The 20,697-nt window shown below is 39.9% G+C and overlaps 1 protein-coding gene across 2 annotated transcripts in view; it reads right to left on the bottom strand.

Moving 5' to 3' along the window:
- Window positions 1–20,697, bottom strand: part of CFI (complement factor I) — a 46,597-nt gene that overhangs the window by 15,833 nt on the left and 10,067 nt on the right. Inside the window, exons 3-10 of one of the 2 annotated variants that reach the window (XM_061164218.1) lie at window positions 15,289–15,348; window positions 12,133–12,412; window positions 10,139–10,292; window positions 7,104–7,270; window positions 6,144–6,257; window positions 5,890–6,000; window positions 1,713–1,739; window positions 1,290–1,313 (exon numbers count right to left, since the gene is read on the bottom strand). In XM_061164218.1, coding sequence (XP_061020201.1) covers window positions 1,290–1,313; window positions 1,713–1,739; window positions 5,890–6,000; window positions 6,144–6,257; window positions 7,104–7,270; window positions 10,139–10,292; window positions 12,133–12,412; window positions 15,289–15,348 — 937 coding nt within the window. The remainder of the gene's footprint in view (window positions 1–1,289; window positions 1,314–1,712; window positions 1,740–5,889; window positions 6,001–6,143; window positions 6,258–7,103; window positions 7,271–10,138; window positions 10,293–12,132; window positions 12,413–15,288; window positions 15,349–20,697) is intronic. The other variant, XM_061164219.1, reaches the window with a different exon arrangement.

The raw sequence follows: 20,697 nt of genomic DNA, 5'->3' as shown, positions 1-20,697 counted from the left end.
TCCCACACATCCTTAAGGAGAAGATATTCATCGTTGCACGTGCGTGTGGGCTGAGAGTCCAGTACTGAGCAGGTAGAGAGTAACTTGTGGAAGATGAACACCACATAGTGTTTTATTGTGTGGCAGTTAGAAGCAACAGATTAGGCAGAAACATTACAACATGGACAGGTCTTAAAAATGTAATGCTTTGTGAAAAGATGAAAAGGAAATAGAGGATACACAACACCGTACTGTGTGAATTACAAATGTACCCTCACAAGGTAACAACCAACCCTGGATAAGAATGTATACAAACAAAAAGACACTCATGTTAAATCACATTACAGTGGTTGCTATGCGGAATGAGCGAGTCTAAGGTACAGGAGTAAAGGAGAATCAATGAAGCAAGAGAGGGACCTTGCCTGAACCAGAGATGACCGTGTGCTGGTCATGAGTGTCACTAACTCATCACTTTGCAACTGAAGTCTGAAACTAGAAAGGAAGGAAGGGCAAGAGGGAGGGAAGGGGGAAAGGAATTAAGAAGACGAAATGAACAAATACCAAAATGAAACAAAAGGGACAGCAGCAGCCTTGGAGGGCAAAATGACAAGAGGGAGGGAATACAAAGCAACAGTTGAAGTTAGCCATTTAGAACAAGGATGATCTTGAGTATATAAATGTCACTCAGGAATCCTGAGAAATCCTGAGGAGGATCAAAAGCTTCTGGTGGTCATTTTCGATCAATAATGAAGAAAAGGATGACTCTAAAGAGCTGGAAGATTTGGGGATGTCTGTTACAAAAGTAAATAAGAAAATACCTCAGGTGAAAAGATGTTAGCTTTCCTCTGGTGACAGTTTCTTCAGCAGTTGCCTTGGTTTTGAGGAGAAAGGAAAGGAAGAGAAGGGTATTTGGCAGAGGTGCAATGTGCAGAGAAGGCGCTTGGCAGGCTGTGAGCAGGGAGTGTGGGAAGGAAAGTTTACCCCACTGCGGGACAAGGCCTCTGTGTCTAAGCAAACGGTGAAACTGGTCATATATATCATCCTCGGTTAATGATTACCTTAAAATATAACAGTATAACATAAAAGCAGTGCTTGTGTTTTGTTTCAATTCTGCAAAATCCCAAGACTTTAATAAAATTTTTACTTTGAGCTACAAGTCAAGGACATGAAAAATAAAAAACCCAAAAAATTTACCACAGCAAAGCATCATTTTTACTTGAAAAAGAAAAAAAATACCATTTCAAGCTAGGACCCCTTATTCTTCTTTTCAATTCTATAATATAAATTTTCTATGATAAAAGTATATTTACCTTTAATTTCAAGATGTCTAGTTCCTAAAAACAAAAGGAAAAAACCTCACTGTAGCAAAGAGATCATTTTCACTTGAATTAAATGTACACTACTCATCAGTTTTCAGTACAGTATAACAACTTAACATTTATAAAAAGATAAAAGGGACCCATAGTATGCCACTTTTTGTAGCAAATACTTTGATTTTTTAATAGTGCCTAACAAATGTTTCCTCTTACATTTAAACACACACCAATTTTACCACAGCAAGGAAATCGTTTTCACTTGAGTTTAAAAGAGATTCATATGTTAGATATATTTGAATACATACCTAACAGCAGATTTATTATATAGTTAGACAAAAATTTATTTACTCTTTTCTAACTCATGTTAGGAAAAAGTTTATAAAGGATAAATGAAATTAAGATCTATTCCAAACCTACCTTGGCTTAGTGATTTTGATCTGTTTTCTGAAAGGAGAAATCAATGAATATATTAATATATTATTTCACACCTCTGCTCTCACTTGCTCTTTCTTAGAAAGGGAAAAATTAGGATCATTATTGAAATGCAAATCAGAGGTCACTCTAAAGACAAATAAACTGAAGCAGCAACAGCTGACTAAATGTATTTTTGATATGGATTCAAGAAGTTAACACTAAAGGGAAGCTTTAGGTTGCACTTACTCCCTTGCAGTAGGATTTTTTTTTTTTTTTTATGATTAACAAATTCTGAGGAGGGGAGGAAGGAAGAGGGGAAAGAAGAGGAGAAAATAGATAAGAAACCCCAAATATTACACTGAAACAGTGAAATCAAACTGTCGAGCTTCAGAGAGAGACAAATACTATATGGTTTCACTTGTATATGGCAGCTGAAAAATCAAAATCCATAGAAAAAGGGATAGGGTTTGTGGCTACGAGAGGCAGGGGTTGGGGAGTGGGGAAGTGGGTGAAGGTGGGGAACAGCTGGGTGAAGGAGGTACCAAAAGGTGCAAACTTGCAGTTATCAGATAAATAAAGGACGTCTCTGGTGGTACAATGGATGGGAACCCGCCCCAGTGCAGGGGACGCAGGTTTGATCCCTGGTCCAGGAAGATCCCACATGCCCAGGAGCAACTAAGCCCGTGAGCCACACTGCTGAGCCTGTGCTCTGGAGCAGGGGAACTGCAGCTACTGCAGCCGATGCACCCGGGAGCCCCCGCAATGATGAGCCCGGGTACTGCGGGGAAGAGTAGTCCTCGCACGCTGCAACTGGAGAAAGCCTGTGCCCAGCAACAAAGGCCCAGCCCAGCCAAAATTAAGATAAAAAAATAAATAATTAAAAAAAAGATAAATAAGCACTGGGGGTGGACTGCAAAGAATGGTGACCATAATCACTATGCTATATTTAAAAGCTGCTTAGAGAGTAAATCCTGAAAGTTCTCATCACCAGGGGAAAAAAATTGTAGCTACATTAGGTGATGGATATTAACTAAACTTACTGTGGTAATGATTTTGCAATATACGTATCAAGCTCGTCTTAAACTTACATTGTTGTATGTCAAGTATATCTCAATAAAACTGAGAGTGGTAGTGTCTTCCTCCCTGAAAAAAATTTTCAAATTTCTTTCTTTCCTTTCTTCACTAAGGACTTAACTACAGTTAACCAACATGAAAGTATTTTGCTCAACTGCTTTATAATCTTGAAAAGAAATGACATGATTTGAAATCCTAAAAACTTAGGAACTGATATCAATGGAAAATTAAGCCAAATTTCATTAAAGTCAAATATTAATACTTGGCATATCAAGTAATTATACATAATATAACTAATATCAATGAACTTATCCATACATATCTCCAGCATTTACTTAATGCTTATGTAGAAGGCACTTTACCGGGGGCATTTGGAATGTAGAAATAGGTAGACTCTGTTTTAAAGGCATGTGCTGTTGAAAAGGGAAGGTAAGGCAAGCATAAAGCACTAGAATAAACCATTAACAGTCATGCAGGGGTGTCCTGACACGGACACGACCACTTCACAAGAGGCTGCTGTGTCGCTTCCCAGCTTGTGTTCTGCGACATCATGTCAATGGCTTGAGATCACCCATGGTGGGAATCATTTAGACCACAGAAATGAGCAAAAGCTACAAATCAGGGAGTCCCTCTCCCTCTTCAAAGCCCACTGTTAAACATTCACCAGCACACCACCGGATTCGCTCCGTGTGAGTAAGGTGGATGCAAGGACCCACACACACTCCTCCAGCAGCCTTCCCTGTCTTTGAGGAAGGGAGCTCCATCCTTTCCGTTCTCAGGCCAAAATCCCTGCAGTCATCCTTGACTGCTCATTTGTTCTCACACCCCCATCCAATCTATAAGTGAATCATATCCAACCAGTCCATCCTAAAGGAGATCAGTCCAGGGTGTTCATTGGAAGGACTGGTGTTGAAGCTGAAACTCCAATACTTTGGCCACTTGATGCGAAGAACTGACTCATTTGAAAAGACCCTGATGCTGGGAAAGATTGAGGGCAGGAGGAGAAGGGGACGACAGAGGATGAGATGGTTGGATGGCATCACTGACTTGATGGACATGCGTTTGGGTGGACTCTGGGAGTTGGGGATGGACAGGGAGACCTGGTGTGCTGCGGTTCATGGGGTCGCAAAGAGTCGGACACGACTGAGCAACTGAACTAAACTGAACTGATGACTGCTTCTCATCATTTCCATTCCTACCAGCTTATCTTAGTCACTGTCATCTTCCCGGGATTACTCAGTAGCTTCATTACTGCTTCTCCCTCACCCTCATACAGCCTACTCCCCATGCAGCAGCCAGAGTAATCTTGATTTAAAATGTAACTCAGATCATGCCGTTCCTCTGCTGAGAGTCCCCATTTCATTCCTTAACAGACCTCCTTAGAGCTGCCCTGATCACCCCAACCTCTCCTATTGCCTGTTTTTTTTTTTTTTTTAATTTATTTATTTGGCTGCCCTGGGTCTCAGTTGCAGCACATGGGCACTTTTAGTTGTGGCATGTGAACTCTTAGTTGGGGCATGTGGGGTCTAGTTCCCTGACTAGGAATTGAACCTGGGACCCTTGCATTGGGACTGTGGAGTCTTAGCCACTGGACCCCTAGGGAAGTCCCCTCTTGCTTGTCTTGTAATCTCTCACTATGCACAGCTGGAACTCCTGCCACATGAGCCTCCTTGCTGACTGTCCCTCAAACATACTGGAATGTTCCTATCTTAGCAGAACCACACTGGTTGTTGCCTCTGCCTAGAACACTCTTCCGCAGACTTCTGCATGGCTGGATCATCATTTCCTTCAGTTCTTCACCTAAAAATAAAAGTGAGTGAGCCTTCCCAAGCCACCTTATCTAAACTTCCAGAATTTATCCTCCCTTTTATATCTTCCTTTCCTGCTTTTTTTTTTAAAAAAAGTACTTACTATTTTACTAGATATTTTTACTTATTTTTCTTTATTGTTTCTCTTCCTCCACTAGAATATAAGATCTATGCAGCTGCAGGTATTTTGAAACGTTATTCACAGTGTAATCCCAGTGTCTTAGAATAGGAACCAGCACACACAGTAAGAACTCAATAAATATCCATTGGGTAGATGAATAAATATATTAACTTAGGAAGATTTTTCCTCCAGAATGCATTAATGGGAGCATGAAGTCAGTCTGGGTGGGATGCATTAGGTTCAGTTCTGTTCAGTTCAGTCGCTCAGTCATGTCCAACTCTTTGCGACCCCATGGACTGCAGCATGCATTAGGTACCTAGTAAATATTCCCCACCTTTGGAGGTTTTCCAGTGAGCGCTAAAAAACAAAGAGCACCTGCTCACTGCTTTGAAATGTAGTAAGCAAAAGGAAGGAATTAAATATCACTTTGCCTTTCAATAATGAACTGCATTTCATGGAAACAAAATAGTTCTTCTCTACAAGATTCCAGTTAATAAATGCAGAAGGAATGTTGAATTAGAAATTCCCATTTTTTAAAAGAAGAGAGGAGGGATAAATTAGGAGTTAGGGATTAATAAACACAGACACACACACACACACACACACACACACACACACACAATACCCCCCAACACACAAAGGATAACCAACAAAGACCTACTGTATAGCACAGGGAACGATATTCAATATATTGTGATAACCTCTAAGGGAAAGGTATCTGGAAGAGAATATGTGTGTGTGTGTGTGTGTGTGTGTGTGTGTGTATGTATATATATGGATATATATCACTATGAAGTGAAGTGTTAGTCGCTCAGTCATGTCCAACTCTTTGCGACCCCATTGATTATAGCCTGCCAGGCTCCTCTGTCCATGGAATTTTCCAGGCCAGAATACTGGAGTGGGTAGCTGTTCCCTTCTTCAGCGGATCTTCCCAACCCAGGGATTGAACATTGCAGGTTCAATTCTTTACCACTGGAGCTATCAAGGAAGCCCACACCTAAAACTAACACAATATAGTAAGTTGACTATACTTCAGTAAAAACTTTAGAAAAAGAAATTGCCATTTTACAGGCCCTATTGACAAATTGGATCTAGGCAATAATTACAAAGCCTGCTAAAACCCCTGGATCAAATAATAATAATAATAATAAAACACAACCACAAAACTTTAAATTACCTTCACAACCAACTTCGTCTTCTCCCGTAATACAGTCCAGCTCACCATTGCACTTATACTGCTTTGGAATACAAACACCTGATTTACAGAGAAAACCTTCACCTCGGCAGTCTGTGCAAACACAAATAGAAGAGGGGAGGTTTTTTTTTTCATTCTTAAAATGCAATGAGATGGGATCTTAAATCAATGGGAAAGTTGCTTCTCTTCTCTTAGAAGAAAGCACTTGGGGGTTTAAAGGCTGGGTTCATCTCTACCTTTACAGCACAGCTCATCACTGTTGTCTACACAATCATTGACACCATCACAGGCCTTCTCCTGAGGAATGCGTTTCCCATTCACACATTGAAAGGAGTCCTTTTTTGGAGGAGCTGTAAAATAGAATTGTCTCTGTGAAATTTATCTATGAAGTTGTGGATGACATCTTTATCACTTGTTTGGAATAATGGGGACATGAAGATAAAGTCAAGCACAAATAAAAAGTGATATAAAATGCATGAGTGGTAGCATTAACATAATATATTAATAGGGAAAATAAATGCCAAAGCTGGTTTATGGAGGTCCTTTGATAAACTCTGAAAGCCAGCATTTATTGTGGAGGTTTCTTCTGAGACTAGGGGAGGGGATCTGGGAATCCGGAGCCCTTGTTGACACTGGCGAACACTAGTGCTCACCCATTCCTTCATGCTGACCCAGCCCCACCCGAGGCTTACCTGGGCAGTGCCAGTTACATTTTGATGGCTCTCTTTTTTTAGCACCAAATCAAAAGATTTGATCTTTAACACTATATATATAGCTAAAATATTCCAACATCAGGATGAAGGAGGAAAGTGGCAGTGATTGTCTCAAGCATAGATGTGATCACTTAACCATTCTAAAGGAATATGTAATTGGCTGGACTCCTCAAAGGAGATGCTGAGTTTCTTCTAATATTTACTTGTGTTTGCTACATCAATTTTAATCTATATGTTCCAAGAGTCAAAGTGGAATCAAACAACTTTACTTCCCATGTAGGAACCAGGATAGAAGTAATAGTTGAATGGGAGAAAGGTACAATAGGGGAAAAGCGCCAATTTGGGCTCCAAAACCCAAAATGTGATTTTGTCATTGTGTGTGACTGGAAACAGGATATCTGTAATTTGTTTGTTTACTACAGACTTGGTGTGAAATAAACAATCTCTAAGGAAGGGAAAATATTGGGCAAGTACTCCACTGACCTGCACTCTCTGTGTAACACTCCATGCCAGCCAACCCCTTCAAAATGTTGATTACTCCCTTAGTGAAAGTACATTCAGCCAAACTGCTCTCTAATCCTCGACAATGCACGTGCAGACATTCAGCGGAATTTAGATCAGGATCTCTTCCATGAGTATCAAGGGCACCTCTGCAAATCAAATAAATGAAACATTAAAGTAGAATAATTAGTGCTTTGTGCTTATAATTCTACTGTAGGAAGTGAGGGACTAATTTCCTTTTATTTTCTATGTATGGGTGATAGGTTAGGCAAGATGCTTACATTCTCTGAGATTCCACATCTTCCCCAGTAACAAGGAATATAACTCCCTCGCTGAGTTTTGTAAAGATAAAAACAATCAATTTAAACTAATTGGAAAAGTTCAAAATACAACAAGAAACCAAAAATATTGGTTTCTCCTCCTCTGTTTCTTATTAAGAAGAAATGTCTCTTTGATCAAACATTCCTGATTTCTTTCCAACCTGAGATGTGTCATCCTTGGCCTCTCCACTGGTTAACTCCTCTTTTCTCCAGAAAAGGGAGAAGATTAATTTGACTATGGAATCTTGGAAATAAAAAGCAGGCCAGGTCAACCCTGCTCTTCCATTCTCACCCTGCCCCATGCTGAGTCTTACCTGGTTGGCCCCATGGTTACCTGGGATCAGGGAGGTTGAGTTAGTTTAATTCTAACAGTTGGCTTAATTCTCTACTTTTATGCTAAGCTATGGCCTCAATTCAGTCTTAACAGTGTTAAGTGGTATTTTGACATTTATATGCCATTGCTTGGACTTCTCATTTTGTTCAGAATTTGTGTAGCTAAGAGGCTACCTCAATGACCCAATATCCTAGAGATGGTGAGTTACAGTGAGCTTCCAGAACATTCAATTGCTCTCTGCTTTTCTCTAGAAGTTAATGGGGGAAATGGGTTAAAAATAAAAGGTTCAGCAAAGATGCATGAGGCAAATGTAAGCAAAAAATTAAGCAGTAATGGCAATATAAATATCTGATAAATTACAATGAAAGGGAAAAAGAGAGCAATTAAAGGGAACAAAGAGTTTCAGATCCATATTCAGATCCATAATGAAGATATAGTAGTCATGAAACTGTGCCAAACTGAGTCGAAATATGAGAACAAATGGGAGTCATTTGGGGCAGTCTGACAGGTGAATTATCTGAGAAACCTCTCAATGTATGACTCTCTGAAAGTACTAGATAAATGCCCTCAATGAGCTCTTAAGGAATTAAGGGAAATACCCACTGGCTAAATAGAGAAGTCTGTTCATGAGTTTATACAACATATGATAAGAACAAAATACTGGGAGATCAAAGAGTGAGAGAGTTTGCTGTTAGGTTGAATCATAGGTTGTAGGTCACAAACTGTCAAAAATAAGAACTATCTCATGACTCAATTTAACGATAAGAGACTCTCACTAATGAACTACTAGCAAATGTGGTTTAGGAAGAAAAAAATTGAATGAAAAATGAAGAAGTGAGATGCAAGAAGAAACAACAAACCAAGAAGTTGGCAAACATGAAGTCCATCTGAATAACCACTGACTGAACAGCAGTACTGATAATTGCTTATTACATGATGATAGCAATTAACTTCAGGAATACATACAAATAAGGTGGAACAAAATACTGAAAAGTTGATATGGTAATGACATTCTTCGTATTATTTCTGAAGAGGGCAAGAACTTCATAAGTTAAGGATTCATGATATAAATGTGAAAATAATCATTAATGGAATAGAAATAGGATGTATATAGTTTTCAAACCAAGTAGAGGAAGAAAAAGAAGATTAAGAAAACAACAACAGCTTTATTAATCCAACAGAATTTTTAAAAGGAAGAAATAAGAGGATATGAAAAGGGTAAATAATAAGCCCCAAATAAGACAGGAAAATCAGCAATGTAAATAATCACAATAATGTAAATGGACTAACTCTTCAGTTATCATCATATTGTATTAAAAAAAAAAATGGTATGTGCTGTTTATAAGGGACACACTCAGAGATAAAGACCTTGAAAACTTATAAATAAATAAATGGGAACATATTTGAATAAAGCAATTGACATGCTTTTTTATTCTAATAGAATAAAAGTTTTTATTCTGACACATCCCTTATGTAGAACCCTGCATATGAAGCATTTGAAATATACGCAGGACAAAGGAAGTCTCAAAAAATATTTAAACAATTGTCCTCATGTGGAGAAATTCTCTCTCCACAACACAATTAAATAGGAAATTTATAACAAAAAGTTAACCAAAAACAAACTAATATATTCATTAGGCAAGTAAAAAAAAGAAACTTCTAGATTATGTTTGAGTCAAGGGGGAATTATACTGAAAATTAGAAAATATTTTGAACTGAACAATAAATGGAATACTCACTTGTAAAGGCATGCAGATGAAGCGTTAACTAGAGGGAAATTTGTACCTTAAATGCTTACATTAGAAAGTGAGAAAAACTGAAAATTGAGAAGCTAAGCATTTAACACAGAATTAGAAAAAGTACAATAGGGAAAAGCAGAGAGAGAGAGAGAGCCAAAGATAACAGCAAACATTAATGAAAACAAAGAAACGAGAGAAAATTTACAAATATAAAAGTGAAAGACAATCAAATAGACAAATCTTTGCAAGGTTGATGAGAAAAAATCAGAGAGAAAGAGTATACAAACAACATCAGGTACGAAGGAACGGACATAGTCATAGATGAATAGAGACAGTTATACACCCAACTGTACAGATGCAAATGTGGAGTATGCAACTCTAGGGATCAGCAAAGGATTTGCATCCAGAGACCTGAGCAAACCTACAGTCTGTGCGCTCAGCAGTGTTCTAAGTACTAGTCAAGCATAAACACATTTCATCCTCATGACTGCACTGTGAGGCAGGTAGTTATTATTCTCAGGTTACATTTGAGGAAGTTGAGGCATGGAAAGACAGGGTAATCTAAAGACAAATAGTTGGAAGAATAAAATCAGCCCTGGGAAAATTCAGTGAGCAAGCACTCACAGTGGAAATCCAAGGTCAAGGCAGGCCACGTTGGCCTGAGTAATGCTCCAGCTGTCTCCACACACAAACATTTTTCTATCTTGGTCTGCAAGCTTTACTGCAACAACTCCTTCTGAATCTCGTTTTCCATTTGACAAGGAAACACTAAATTGCTCTAAAATTAAAAAAGATTTTTTTAAAAGAATTAGCAATAGTCAGGCATCCATTTTTTATCCTCTTGATTAAAAGCCTCTAAAGAAATAAAATGCATAATTTTTAATTAACTTTGAACACTATGAAGATGCTAACAAATAATGGTAAGCAATTATTTTATGAGTTTATTATGTATCAGTGGCTGAGATACCCAGTTGTAACAAAAAAAATCATAAAATCCTCACATCAATTTTATGAAGACTAGGGTGATATTTATTCCCGTTTTTACACATGAGGAACCTACATTTATCCAGTTTTATACATAAGATTAAGTGGCTTGCTCAAGGTGTGAAGCCAGGAATCTGTACTTGCTGTATTGATCTGACTCCAAAATCCATGCTCTTAAAAGTAAGCCAAACAAGTAAAGAAAATGTAAGAAAGGTTTATGTATTCTCACATACTTAAGGCACTGCATGCCTGAAGAGGATGGAAGTCTGACACCGACAGAATAATCTGCACTATTGCTTTCCTCCTCTCCAACAGGTAAGGGATCTGGACTTGGGGATCTTCCTTCCTTCCATCCACAGTACCTCGGCATCTTAACTCAGCAACGCAAAAATATTTAGGTTACTGTGTTCTGGTGCATGTCACGGTATCTTTAAAAAGAATGTTTCAATCATTCTTCTGTAAATTCATGAAATGCCTGTGATAATTCATATCCAAAGACAACGAGCTTGAAACTTGCTGTCATAGTTCAAGTTTCATGAGCACTTCTTGTTCACTCCTCACAGAGCTTCAGGTACATTGTTTAAGTTTCACAAGAGTCTGATGAGTTAGGAACTACTGTTACTCACATTTTACAGATGCGGAAACCGCAGTCTAGAGAGGCCACACAGCTGTTGGTAATGGAGGGGGTGCTTGGAGGGGCTTGCAATGAAACTGACTGACAGTGAGACCCTTAATCTTCTTATTTTTTTTTTTTTGGTTGCGTGGGTCTTCATTGCCTCACATGGGCTTCTCATTGCGGGGGCATCCCTTGTCAGGGTACACAGACTGTACAGTGAGTGGGCTTCAAGAGTTGTGGCTCCCCGGCTCCAGAGCACAGGCTTGGTAGTTATGGTGCAGGGGCTTAGCTGCTCCAAGGCATGTGGGGTCTTCCTGGACCGGGGATTGAACCCATGTCTCCTGCATTGGCAGGCTGATTCTTTACCAATGAGCCACCAGGGCAGCCTGAGTCTTTTCATCTTAATCACTCCACTAGTTCACATATTAGGGTCCCAGCCTCCTCACTACATCAGGCACCTGGATGAAGTCTTGACTTGTCTGTCTCTCTGATCTGGTGTGTTGTCATTTGCTAGGGTGGAGTATGTCCCCGGCCAGCAGTGGCCTGAGCTAAACCCTGGATCAAGGCTGATGAGGCTGGGGCTAGGGAGAGGGGTAGGGGTTGGTGGGATGGAAACTGGAATAAATGATTGGGGTTGGGGGTCCAAAGATGTTCTATTTAAGTACCAATCTCATGTAAAGCATTTCCCCCTGGGTTCTAAAGCAACTCAACAGCTCTGAGAATAATCCCTTTAGCCAAGTAGAAGTGAAAGAAGGGATGGTTCTGACGGGCTGGGCAGCAGAGAGTGGCATAGGCCCTGAGGGGGTGGGAAGGACCAGCCTCAGGGTCACATGCTCTAGATTCAATGGCTGGCTGTATACTGATGATTCCTGATTTCTTTATTATCACCCCAACTACTACTGAGGATCTAGAGAAGAATTTTGAGTTGTCATTATAACATTTCGAAGGAAAAGTATTTTCTGATAGAAAATATAGTAGACAATTTTCTTCTTAATATAGTAAACTAGGCTTTTCCTACCTTCACCCGTGCATGCTCCACTTTTTAAAAACTTTGCCTCGGGACGAAAGCATTCAAAACTCTTCTGCTGACAGTAAGTTGGGTAGCTTTTCCCATTAGTTGAACACACCCTGGTACCATTCTTTGGGCACTGATAAGGAAGTTTACAAAGACACGTTCCATCGACGCATTTCTGCCATGGTTGGCAGAAGACCTTTTTGCAGGAGAGATGTGTGTATTTTGCAGTTAAGCACTTTTTATCCACGAAATCTTTTTGAGATGTGCCTGGTGTTGAAGCGGGCTATAAAGCACAAAATAAACATTAACTTAGCAACAAGCTAAAATCTTTTTAAAGATGAATACCTGAAGGAAAGAAACCAAACAGACTCACCTACTCCATAGCATTTATGAGAGTGATGTGGTCTGGTGGTTTTTAGACTCAAACAACCCTGGCTTTCAGTCCCAACTTGGGCACTTACAGTTAAATGGTCTTGAGCAAGTTACCTACCCTCACAAAACATGAGCTTTCTCATCTGTAAAATGGGGATATTATCTTCTCTCTTACAAGGTTATTGCAAGGATTAGAAATAAGATGTGTATAATGGTTGGCAGGTACTAGGCATGAAATCAGTGGGAGCTGTAATTATTCAAAAGCCAACATAAAATTCTGCCTTTGAAGAAATCAGTGTATCTCATCAGTCACCTTAAGGAGTAGCAAATTTGGTGCTGATTATAGTCTCATGGAATGAACTGATGAATGAAGTGGATTAATTCTTTTAATAAATGCAAAACCAACTCCTACTTTGTGCAAAATCCTGGTAAAATGAACATGACATTGGCTCTGTCAAGGGTTTGACATCTAGACAATAAGATAGAAATACACATAATAACTAGGGTAAGTGATGTAAGAGTCATACAAACAAGATGCAGTACTCTTAGAGATCCAGAGTGGGAGAGAATACATCTTTTCAGGGGCTTTTTTTTTTTTTTTTTTGTCACTCCATGAGGCATCGGGGATCTTAGTTTCCCAACTAGGGATCAAACTCTTGACCATTGCAGTGGGAACGCAGAATCTTAACCACTGAACCACTAGGAAAGTCCCTCCAGGTGCACTTTAAAAGGCCTCATGGAGGAAAGTCAGGTGTTAGCAGAGGGTTGGTGCTAGCAAGACACAGGGAGGGTGGTGCACATCAGTCCCTCCTGATGGGTCCCAGGTTTGTGGTGCTTCAGCTGGGATGGTCACTGGTTAGGAAACCCTGCCAAGGAGTATACCAACCAGAAGAGGGACAGGCAAGCCCATCTCTGGTAGACATGAGCCAAGGTAGACATGCTCAAGCTCCCTGGTAGACATGGGCCAAAGATGCCATCAGGACTGTGTTCTGGGTCCCTGGCCTGACTAGGAGGCTTGGGAACATCTCCAAGAAGAGCTGATGTCTGGATTGAGTTCTGAGAGTGCTCAGGAGGAGTCTACTGGCAGGGTGCGGTGGGTACACACTCCAGGCAGAACTGTGAAACCCTGACAGTAAAAACAGTGCATTTCAGGCTGAGGGATAGAGTAAGAGGGTGGTGGGGGATAAGGCAGCAGGTCCTGAGGGAGCCCCTGGGAGACTTTTTTGCATTTCTTCAAATTTGCATTGGAGGAAGATCTTTATGGAGATCAGATCAGACAGATAGGCAGGAGGCCAATTAGACCTGTGGGGGAATTCCCTGGCAGCCCAGTGGTTAAGATTCCATGCTTCCATTGCAGGGGCCCCTGTTCCATCCCTGGTTGGGAAACTAAGATCCCACATGTGTTCAGTGCTGCTAAAAAAAAAAAAAAAGATCTGCAGCAATCCAGAAGAAACACAGTGAAAGCTGGAAATAGTTCAATTGGGTCAAAAGCCAGTTGTGGAAAGTCAATGCTCTGTCTCTCTCTCTGTGCCCCAGGCATCCCTGTGAAGGATGGGCCTCCTTCTATCTGGTCTCCCCAGCCTCCGGCCATGAGTCCCCACCCCACCCCCAATCCCCACTCTTGCTCAGTGCCTTCCAGCTACAGTAACAGCAAGCTGGGGCAGAAACAAGTTAAACAATCTTTAAGGGCTGTGATGAAGACAAAAATCAGTCACTTAAAGACCACATAAAACTTTGCAAAAGTTGTGAAAGTCATTCTATCTGATGTGATTTTTGGTAAACTTTATCAAATAACCAGGAAATTTGACAAATTTATCATTAAATACACCAATTTTTGATACACTGGTCTAGAATAAAATCTACTAGTTAATACTTTCCATGGTTCTATGTGCCTTTTTTGGTAGCACTTATTAGAGTTGAACTTTGTATTATTTAGCTCCTGTACCTTCCACCGATAAAATTTAAGTGCCCTGACAGCTGGGACAGTCACCCTTTTAGGGACAATCACCTTTCTACTGAAAAAGCAATATTTTAATTGGGTGAAAAATTTTCTTTTTTTCCCAAATTTATCCCTTTCTGAGGTGTCATTTTCTCCTGAGTTTTAGACTGAAACTTGGGCAAGTGTCAATGACTTTTCAGTCATTCTTAGAGCAAAAACAAAAAATTAAAAGACTCTTGGGCCCAGGAAGAGTCATATATTGAAGGAGGAAACAGACAGAACAGGCTCCATCTTGAAAGCAGGACTCCATCTTGGGCCCGACTATGGACTGAGCTATATGCCCAGTATCTATGGAAACAACATAGAAACAACACACCAACTGGAAAACCAGACCCCCCGGAGGGAAGAGCCCCAGGGCTTGTACCTAGACTCTCCATAGCCTAAAAGAATACCCTAATTATCTGTGTAACCAAATAGAATCATAAATTCTATTATGCTTATTGGGGTATGACCACAGGCCTATTGATAATTGCCCACTGTTAACTACCTAGGCTTAAGGCATATGAATCATGGGTTAACTTTGATTGTATCTTTCTTTTCCTTTGTTCAGACTAGTTTCAGGCAATTTGGGGAGGTAGGTTTGGGCACATACACTTAGGGTATATAAGGTTTTCACAAAAACTGGTCGGGGTCCTTCGCTAAGAGGAGACTCTGCCTTGGGCCCACTGGTGTAATAAACTGCACTCCACTATCTGCATTGTCCTTCTGAGTGAGTTTGTTTCACGGAACGCGTGGCTACAACAATATAACAGCAAGTTTCCATTCCGGGTAATTATATAGACTCTGACCTTCACTTCAGAAGAAGCTTCTTTCTCCTCGCTCAGACTTGCCTCAGGGGCATGGTGGGCCTGGAATGCATTGAATGAAAGGTGAAAAACAAAACAGACCAACAACCAAAAAGACCCCCAAAAAACAAACTGAAAAAACCCTGCAAAGAACACTGAGGAGAATTTTACACTTTAGTAGCTGAGGATGTGGAATAAGCAGAAGATATTTTGCTTTTCAGCCAGAGAGATGTTGCTCATGCGTCTAATTTTGCAGAGAGCTTCAGAAGAGGAATCTGAAAAAAGGCCACTGAATTTGATGAACAAAGATGACTGGGATCCTTGAAGCAGAAGTTTTAGCTGAATGTCAGAGGCAGAAACCAGACCTCGATGAGCTGAGGCCAGAATGGGCAGTGAAGAAATGGAAACAGAAGCATGGGTTAACTCTGTTGATTGGTCCTGTACACAGACATGGGAGACCCAACACAGACTTTACAGAAACTTCTGCCTCCTGTCCAAGTTTCATTAAAATGAGAGTAATAGAATTTTTTAAAAAGGCATAATCAATAAGGCCAAGGAGAATGGGGGAGAGGATTATAGACTTGGGACATTATTGAAAGGTTGGAAGCCAGAAAGCAGATGGGATGGTGGTAATAGGTTTAGCACATGAGAGAGAAATGAAACCCAAACCTAATGAAGGAAGTCCATAAGAATAAAGCAAATTAACCCCCAGAGAACTCCAGAAAAGCCTAGCAACTGGGGCACCTACTACTTCTGAAGAAGATGGAGTGTCTAAAAAAACCAAAGGATTAGTTAAAAGAATGGATGTATGAATATGTTTTTAAGGAATCTGATATAAACAGCAGAAGAAACAACAAATATTTGAAAGTTGTTGTCTCTAGTTGAGAGAATCAAGGATGAGGAGGTGTGTGTGTGATAGAGGTGTTTTATGTTATGTGTGTCTGTGTTAGTCACTCAGTCATGTCTGACCTTTCGTGACCCCAAGGACTGTAGCCCTCCAGGCTCCTCTGTCCATGGGATTCTCCAGGCAAGAATACTGGAGTGGGTTGCTATTTCTTTCTCCAGAGGATCTTCCTGACCCAGGGATCGAACCTGGGTCTCCTGCATTGCAGGCAGATTCTTTACCATCTGAGCCACCAGGGAAGTCCATCTAAGCCCAACCAATTGTTAAATAAATTATTAAATATTTTAATATCTCCATGATTTAAAGCCACATGGTATTATTTGCCTTTGTAATTGTATATAGAATTAATTTAGTAAAAAAACAGCTAAATGAAAAAGAAGGTCGTCATGCTTTCAATATAGAAAACATTAAAGTTAGGCTTTGAAGGGAAAAAAATGGAAAGATAGTATCATAAAGGGCCACAGTAAAGAGATTTTTGTTGTTAGGTTAGGAGAGATTTCATCATGAGTAAAGGGTAAGGTAAGTAATCCAACGGAATGGGAAAGATTGAAGCTTTAAGAGAGAAAGGGCAAAATTGTTGGAATCAGGTTGAGGATGGGATGGGAGGTGTAACCAGAGCATGGGGGAGAAGATTGCCTTTGAAATTAAGCAGTTTTCTATTTCTACAATTTCTTATTGTAAGTAGAATCAATTTTATGATAATATTACCATTTAAAATTTAAAGTTAATGGTAATGGCAAATACCAACACTGTGGCTGCTGACAATGGCAATAATCAAAGGAAAGTTAGGAAATTATTGTGGGGTGATGGCTGAAAACAGTAAAAGTAAGGCTTTCTTATTCACTGTGTAAAACCTGATGGCAAAAAGTTTTAACTCTAAAGGGACCGGGTAAGTCACAGTTGTCCATGGATCCTCAACGTCTAGAGCAGTAGGCTGATGATCTTAGAGGACATTATTAAAGGGGTTTGTACATGCATTTTTACACCAGTGTTTGCTGTAGACAGAATATAAACTATTCCTCATACATTCATGTATATTTATCTTTCCAATGTGTGTGGAAGCTGTTAAAATTAATAAGAAGCAAAATTATTTAAATTATCACTGAAATTATATTGATTGTGTAACTTCCTTCCTTCCTACAATAACAGATACTAAAATTACAGCTACTATTCTGCCTGTAGTTGATGGTGAAAGGTAGATGGGTGGATCTAAGTATTTCCTTAGGATTTGTTTTTGTGGTAAACGTAAAACTATTTACTAAAATCTTACTTAACTCTTACTTCCAAGCAAAAGGTGAGACTGCATTTTCTTCTTGTGGCTGGATGTGGTGGTGACTTGCTTTGCACACAGAAATGTGAGCTGAAGTAACATGTATTGGTTTCAGGTAGAAACATTTAATTTCCAGTGCTCAACAATGCTACTTACTTCTGCTCTGCTACGGTGATCAGGGGAACATATGTTTCAGAGGCACCATAGAATCAAACAAGCTCAGAAGGCTGGGCCAACACATGGAGGATGTGTTCACTGGAGAGTCACCCAGACCCACAGTCTTGCACGAGAAAAAATTAACTTTTCTTAAGTCAAGCCACTAAGATTTGAGGATTGGTTCTTATTGCAGCAGGAGAAAAACCCAACTATTTCTTCACATTAAAAATGAATATAATATGAACATTGCAAAAGAGACCAAACCCACATTTGTAACTTATTACAAGAGCAAAAATTCACAAACTACTTTTCAACTTCCTTTAGACTTCAACATTGTTTGGACAGTTTTGTCTTTAACTTGGACCAATTGTAGATTGTTACAGGCTTCCTGGGATTTAGCATTCCTATTTTCTCTACTAAAGTTTTTTTTGGAAGCACCTCAACTCTCCTCTTCGTTGGCATATTAGTCTTTCCTGTCATCCTTATTTTAACTTACTTAAAGCCCTAGATAGAACTAGATCCTTCCTCATTTTCCCCACACACCCCCTAGTTGGAATTTCAAATTCTGTATTATGCTGATCTTATTCTTTTCAAAGTTGCTTGAAGGTAAAGCGTTCTCTAGCCACTGGACACCTGCTTTTCAGAGGAATGTCCTAGGATTGTTCATACATAGAAAACAGCAAAAGTATTGTTTTTTTCAAATTGATAATGTGAGTAAAAAGCTTCTCTTTACCATCAGTGGTTTTTTGTTTTTGTATGTGGGGTTTTGTTTTGCTTCCTTGTTTGTTTTTCCTTGAAGCTTTGAAGGGAATTAATCTTGGAAGAGAAGCAGAAATTTTGTTTTGGTTTAAAAAAATCAGAACTGCTATAATGCTTTTTGCAACAGTTTATTTCCTTGACTATTTGAAGTTATTGGGAAGAATAGCTAGGTCTTAACCCTGGGTCGGGAAGATCCCCTGGAGAAGGAAATGGCAACCCACTCCAGTATTCTTGCCTGGAGAATCCCATGGACAGAGGAGCCTGGTGGGTTACAGTCCATGGGGTCACAAAGAGTTGGATAGGACTGAGTGACTGCACTTTCACTTTCTTATTGCAGCATAGCCAAAACTGACTGATACAGATAGCCATCTAGATATAGTCTTTATAATCCAAAACTTTGAGAACCACTTGTCTATGGAGATTGGGACGAACTGAATCATTCTGTGTGTAAGCTATGTGTGAGTTGATGGAGTATGGCTAAAGAAGTTTTTTCCCCATTTTTGTTGAGCCTGGAATTAAAAGCTGAAAAAGAAGAGTACCAAATGTATGAAAAGTACTCTCAGTTGTAGCCTGGGACTGTCTGCATCACTCATGTGAGGTGTATAATCTTGCAAATGCAGATTCTTGGATCCAAGCAGGAGACCTCCTGAATCAGAATTTCTGAGGGAAGATCTTGGCATCTGTACTGTAAACTGGCTCCATAAAGATTCTTATACTCCCCACGGATGGAGAGCCACTCCTATCGTCCAATAATTTTCAAAGTGGATTACATAAACCCCGGGGATGTGAAGATAACCCAGAGGGTAAAATAACTTTGTATGTTTTATTGAAAAAGTAGAAAGAAAGAAATGAACCTTCACTAATATTTGAATATGGATTGGCTCTTCACAGCGTATTCATTCACTATTTATTGCGAGTCTACTATATGCTAGGCACTGTTTTGGGTCCTGGGGACACAAGCGCCAAAAGTAAATAAAGAATAAACATAGATACTTCCCTGGTGATCCAGTGGCTAAGCCTTTGTGTTCCCAATGCAGGGGGCCCAGGTTCAATCCCAGGACATGTGCGACATCCCACATGTCACAATTAAAGATTCCAAATAAGACCCAGTGCAGACAAATAAATATTTTTTCAAAATAATAAATATGTAGTATGACATAACATGACAAATACAAATACACAGTAAGAGAGAGACAGAGTGAGGGGAAGGATTGCTATTTTTGCATATAGGGTTGTCAAGGAAGACTCTGAGGAAAAATTTACCTTGAAGCAGATGCCTGAAGGTGAGTGAGCAAGCCACGTAGATATCTAGAGGTGAAGTGTCACAGTCAGAGGGAACAACCAGAGCAAAAGTTGAGGGGTAGAAGTATATGTGATGTGCTCTTGGACCAGGACGCTGGGTGTGGCTGGAGGGCTGGGAATGGCTGAAGGGAGAACAGGGGGAGATGAGGCCAGAGAATTGGAGGATGTGTGATTGATCACACAGGACCTTGTTGGCTACTGAAAAGACTTTGACTTATCCACTGGGGGATATGAGCAAATGATGTTGAGAGGGTAGGCAGATAATGAAGAACTGGTAAAGGAGATAAGAAGACGTGGCCAGTGAAGTAAAAGACAAATAAATAGAAAATGGTGACACAGAGGCAGAGAGAAGGAAGGGATGACTAGCAGTTGTGTGATACTCTGTTGGGAAGCCCCACGAAATAATAGAAAGAGAAACTGAGCAAAGAAACTTTTTGGAAGATTAGATGTCAAGAAGCACAGAGAAATGGGGTAATAATTGGAGGACATTACTGACTGCATTAAAGCCTTTGACTCTGTGGATCACAGCAAACTGTGGAAAATTCTTAAAGAGATGGGAACACCAGACCACCTTACCTGGCTCCTGTGAAACCTGTGTGCCAGTCAAGAAGCAACAGTCAGAACTGGACATGGAACAACAGACTAGTTCAAAATTGGGAAAGGAGTACGTCAAGGCTGTATATTGTCACCCTGCTTATTTAACTTATATGCAGAGTACATCATGTGAAATGCCAGGCTAGATGAAGCACAAGCTGGAATCAAGATCACCAGGAGAAATATAAATAACCTCAGATATGCAGATGACACCACCCTATGGCAGAAAGTGAAGAGGAACTAAAGAGCCTCTTGATGAAGGTAAAAGAGGAGAGTGAAAAAGTTGGCTTAAAGCTCACCATTCAGAAAACTAAGATCATGGCATCTGATCCCATCACTTTATGGCAAAAAGATGGGGAAACAATGGAAACGTGACAGACTATTTTCTTGGGCTCCAAAATCACTGCAGATGGTGACTGCAACAATG

Source organism: Dama dama, chromosome 17 (assembly GCF_033118175.1).
Source record: "Dama dama isolate Ldn47 chromosome 17, ASM3311817v1, whole genome shotgun sequence".
NCBI lineage: Eukaryota > Metazoa > Chordata > Mammalia > Artiodactyla > Cervidae > Dama > Dama dama.
This window is presented reverse-complemented; position numbering and strand designations above follow the sequence as displayed.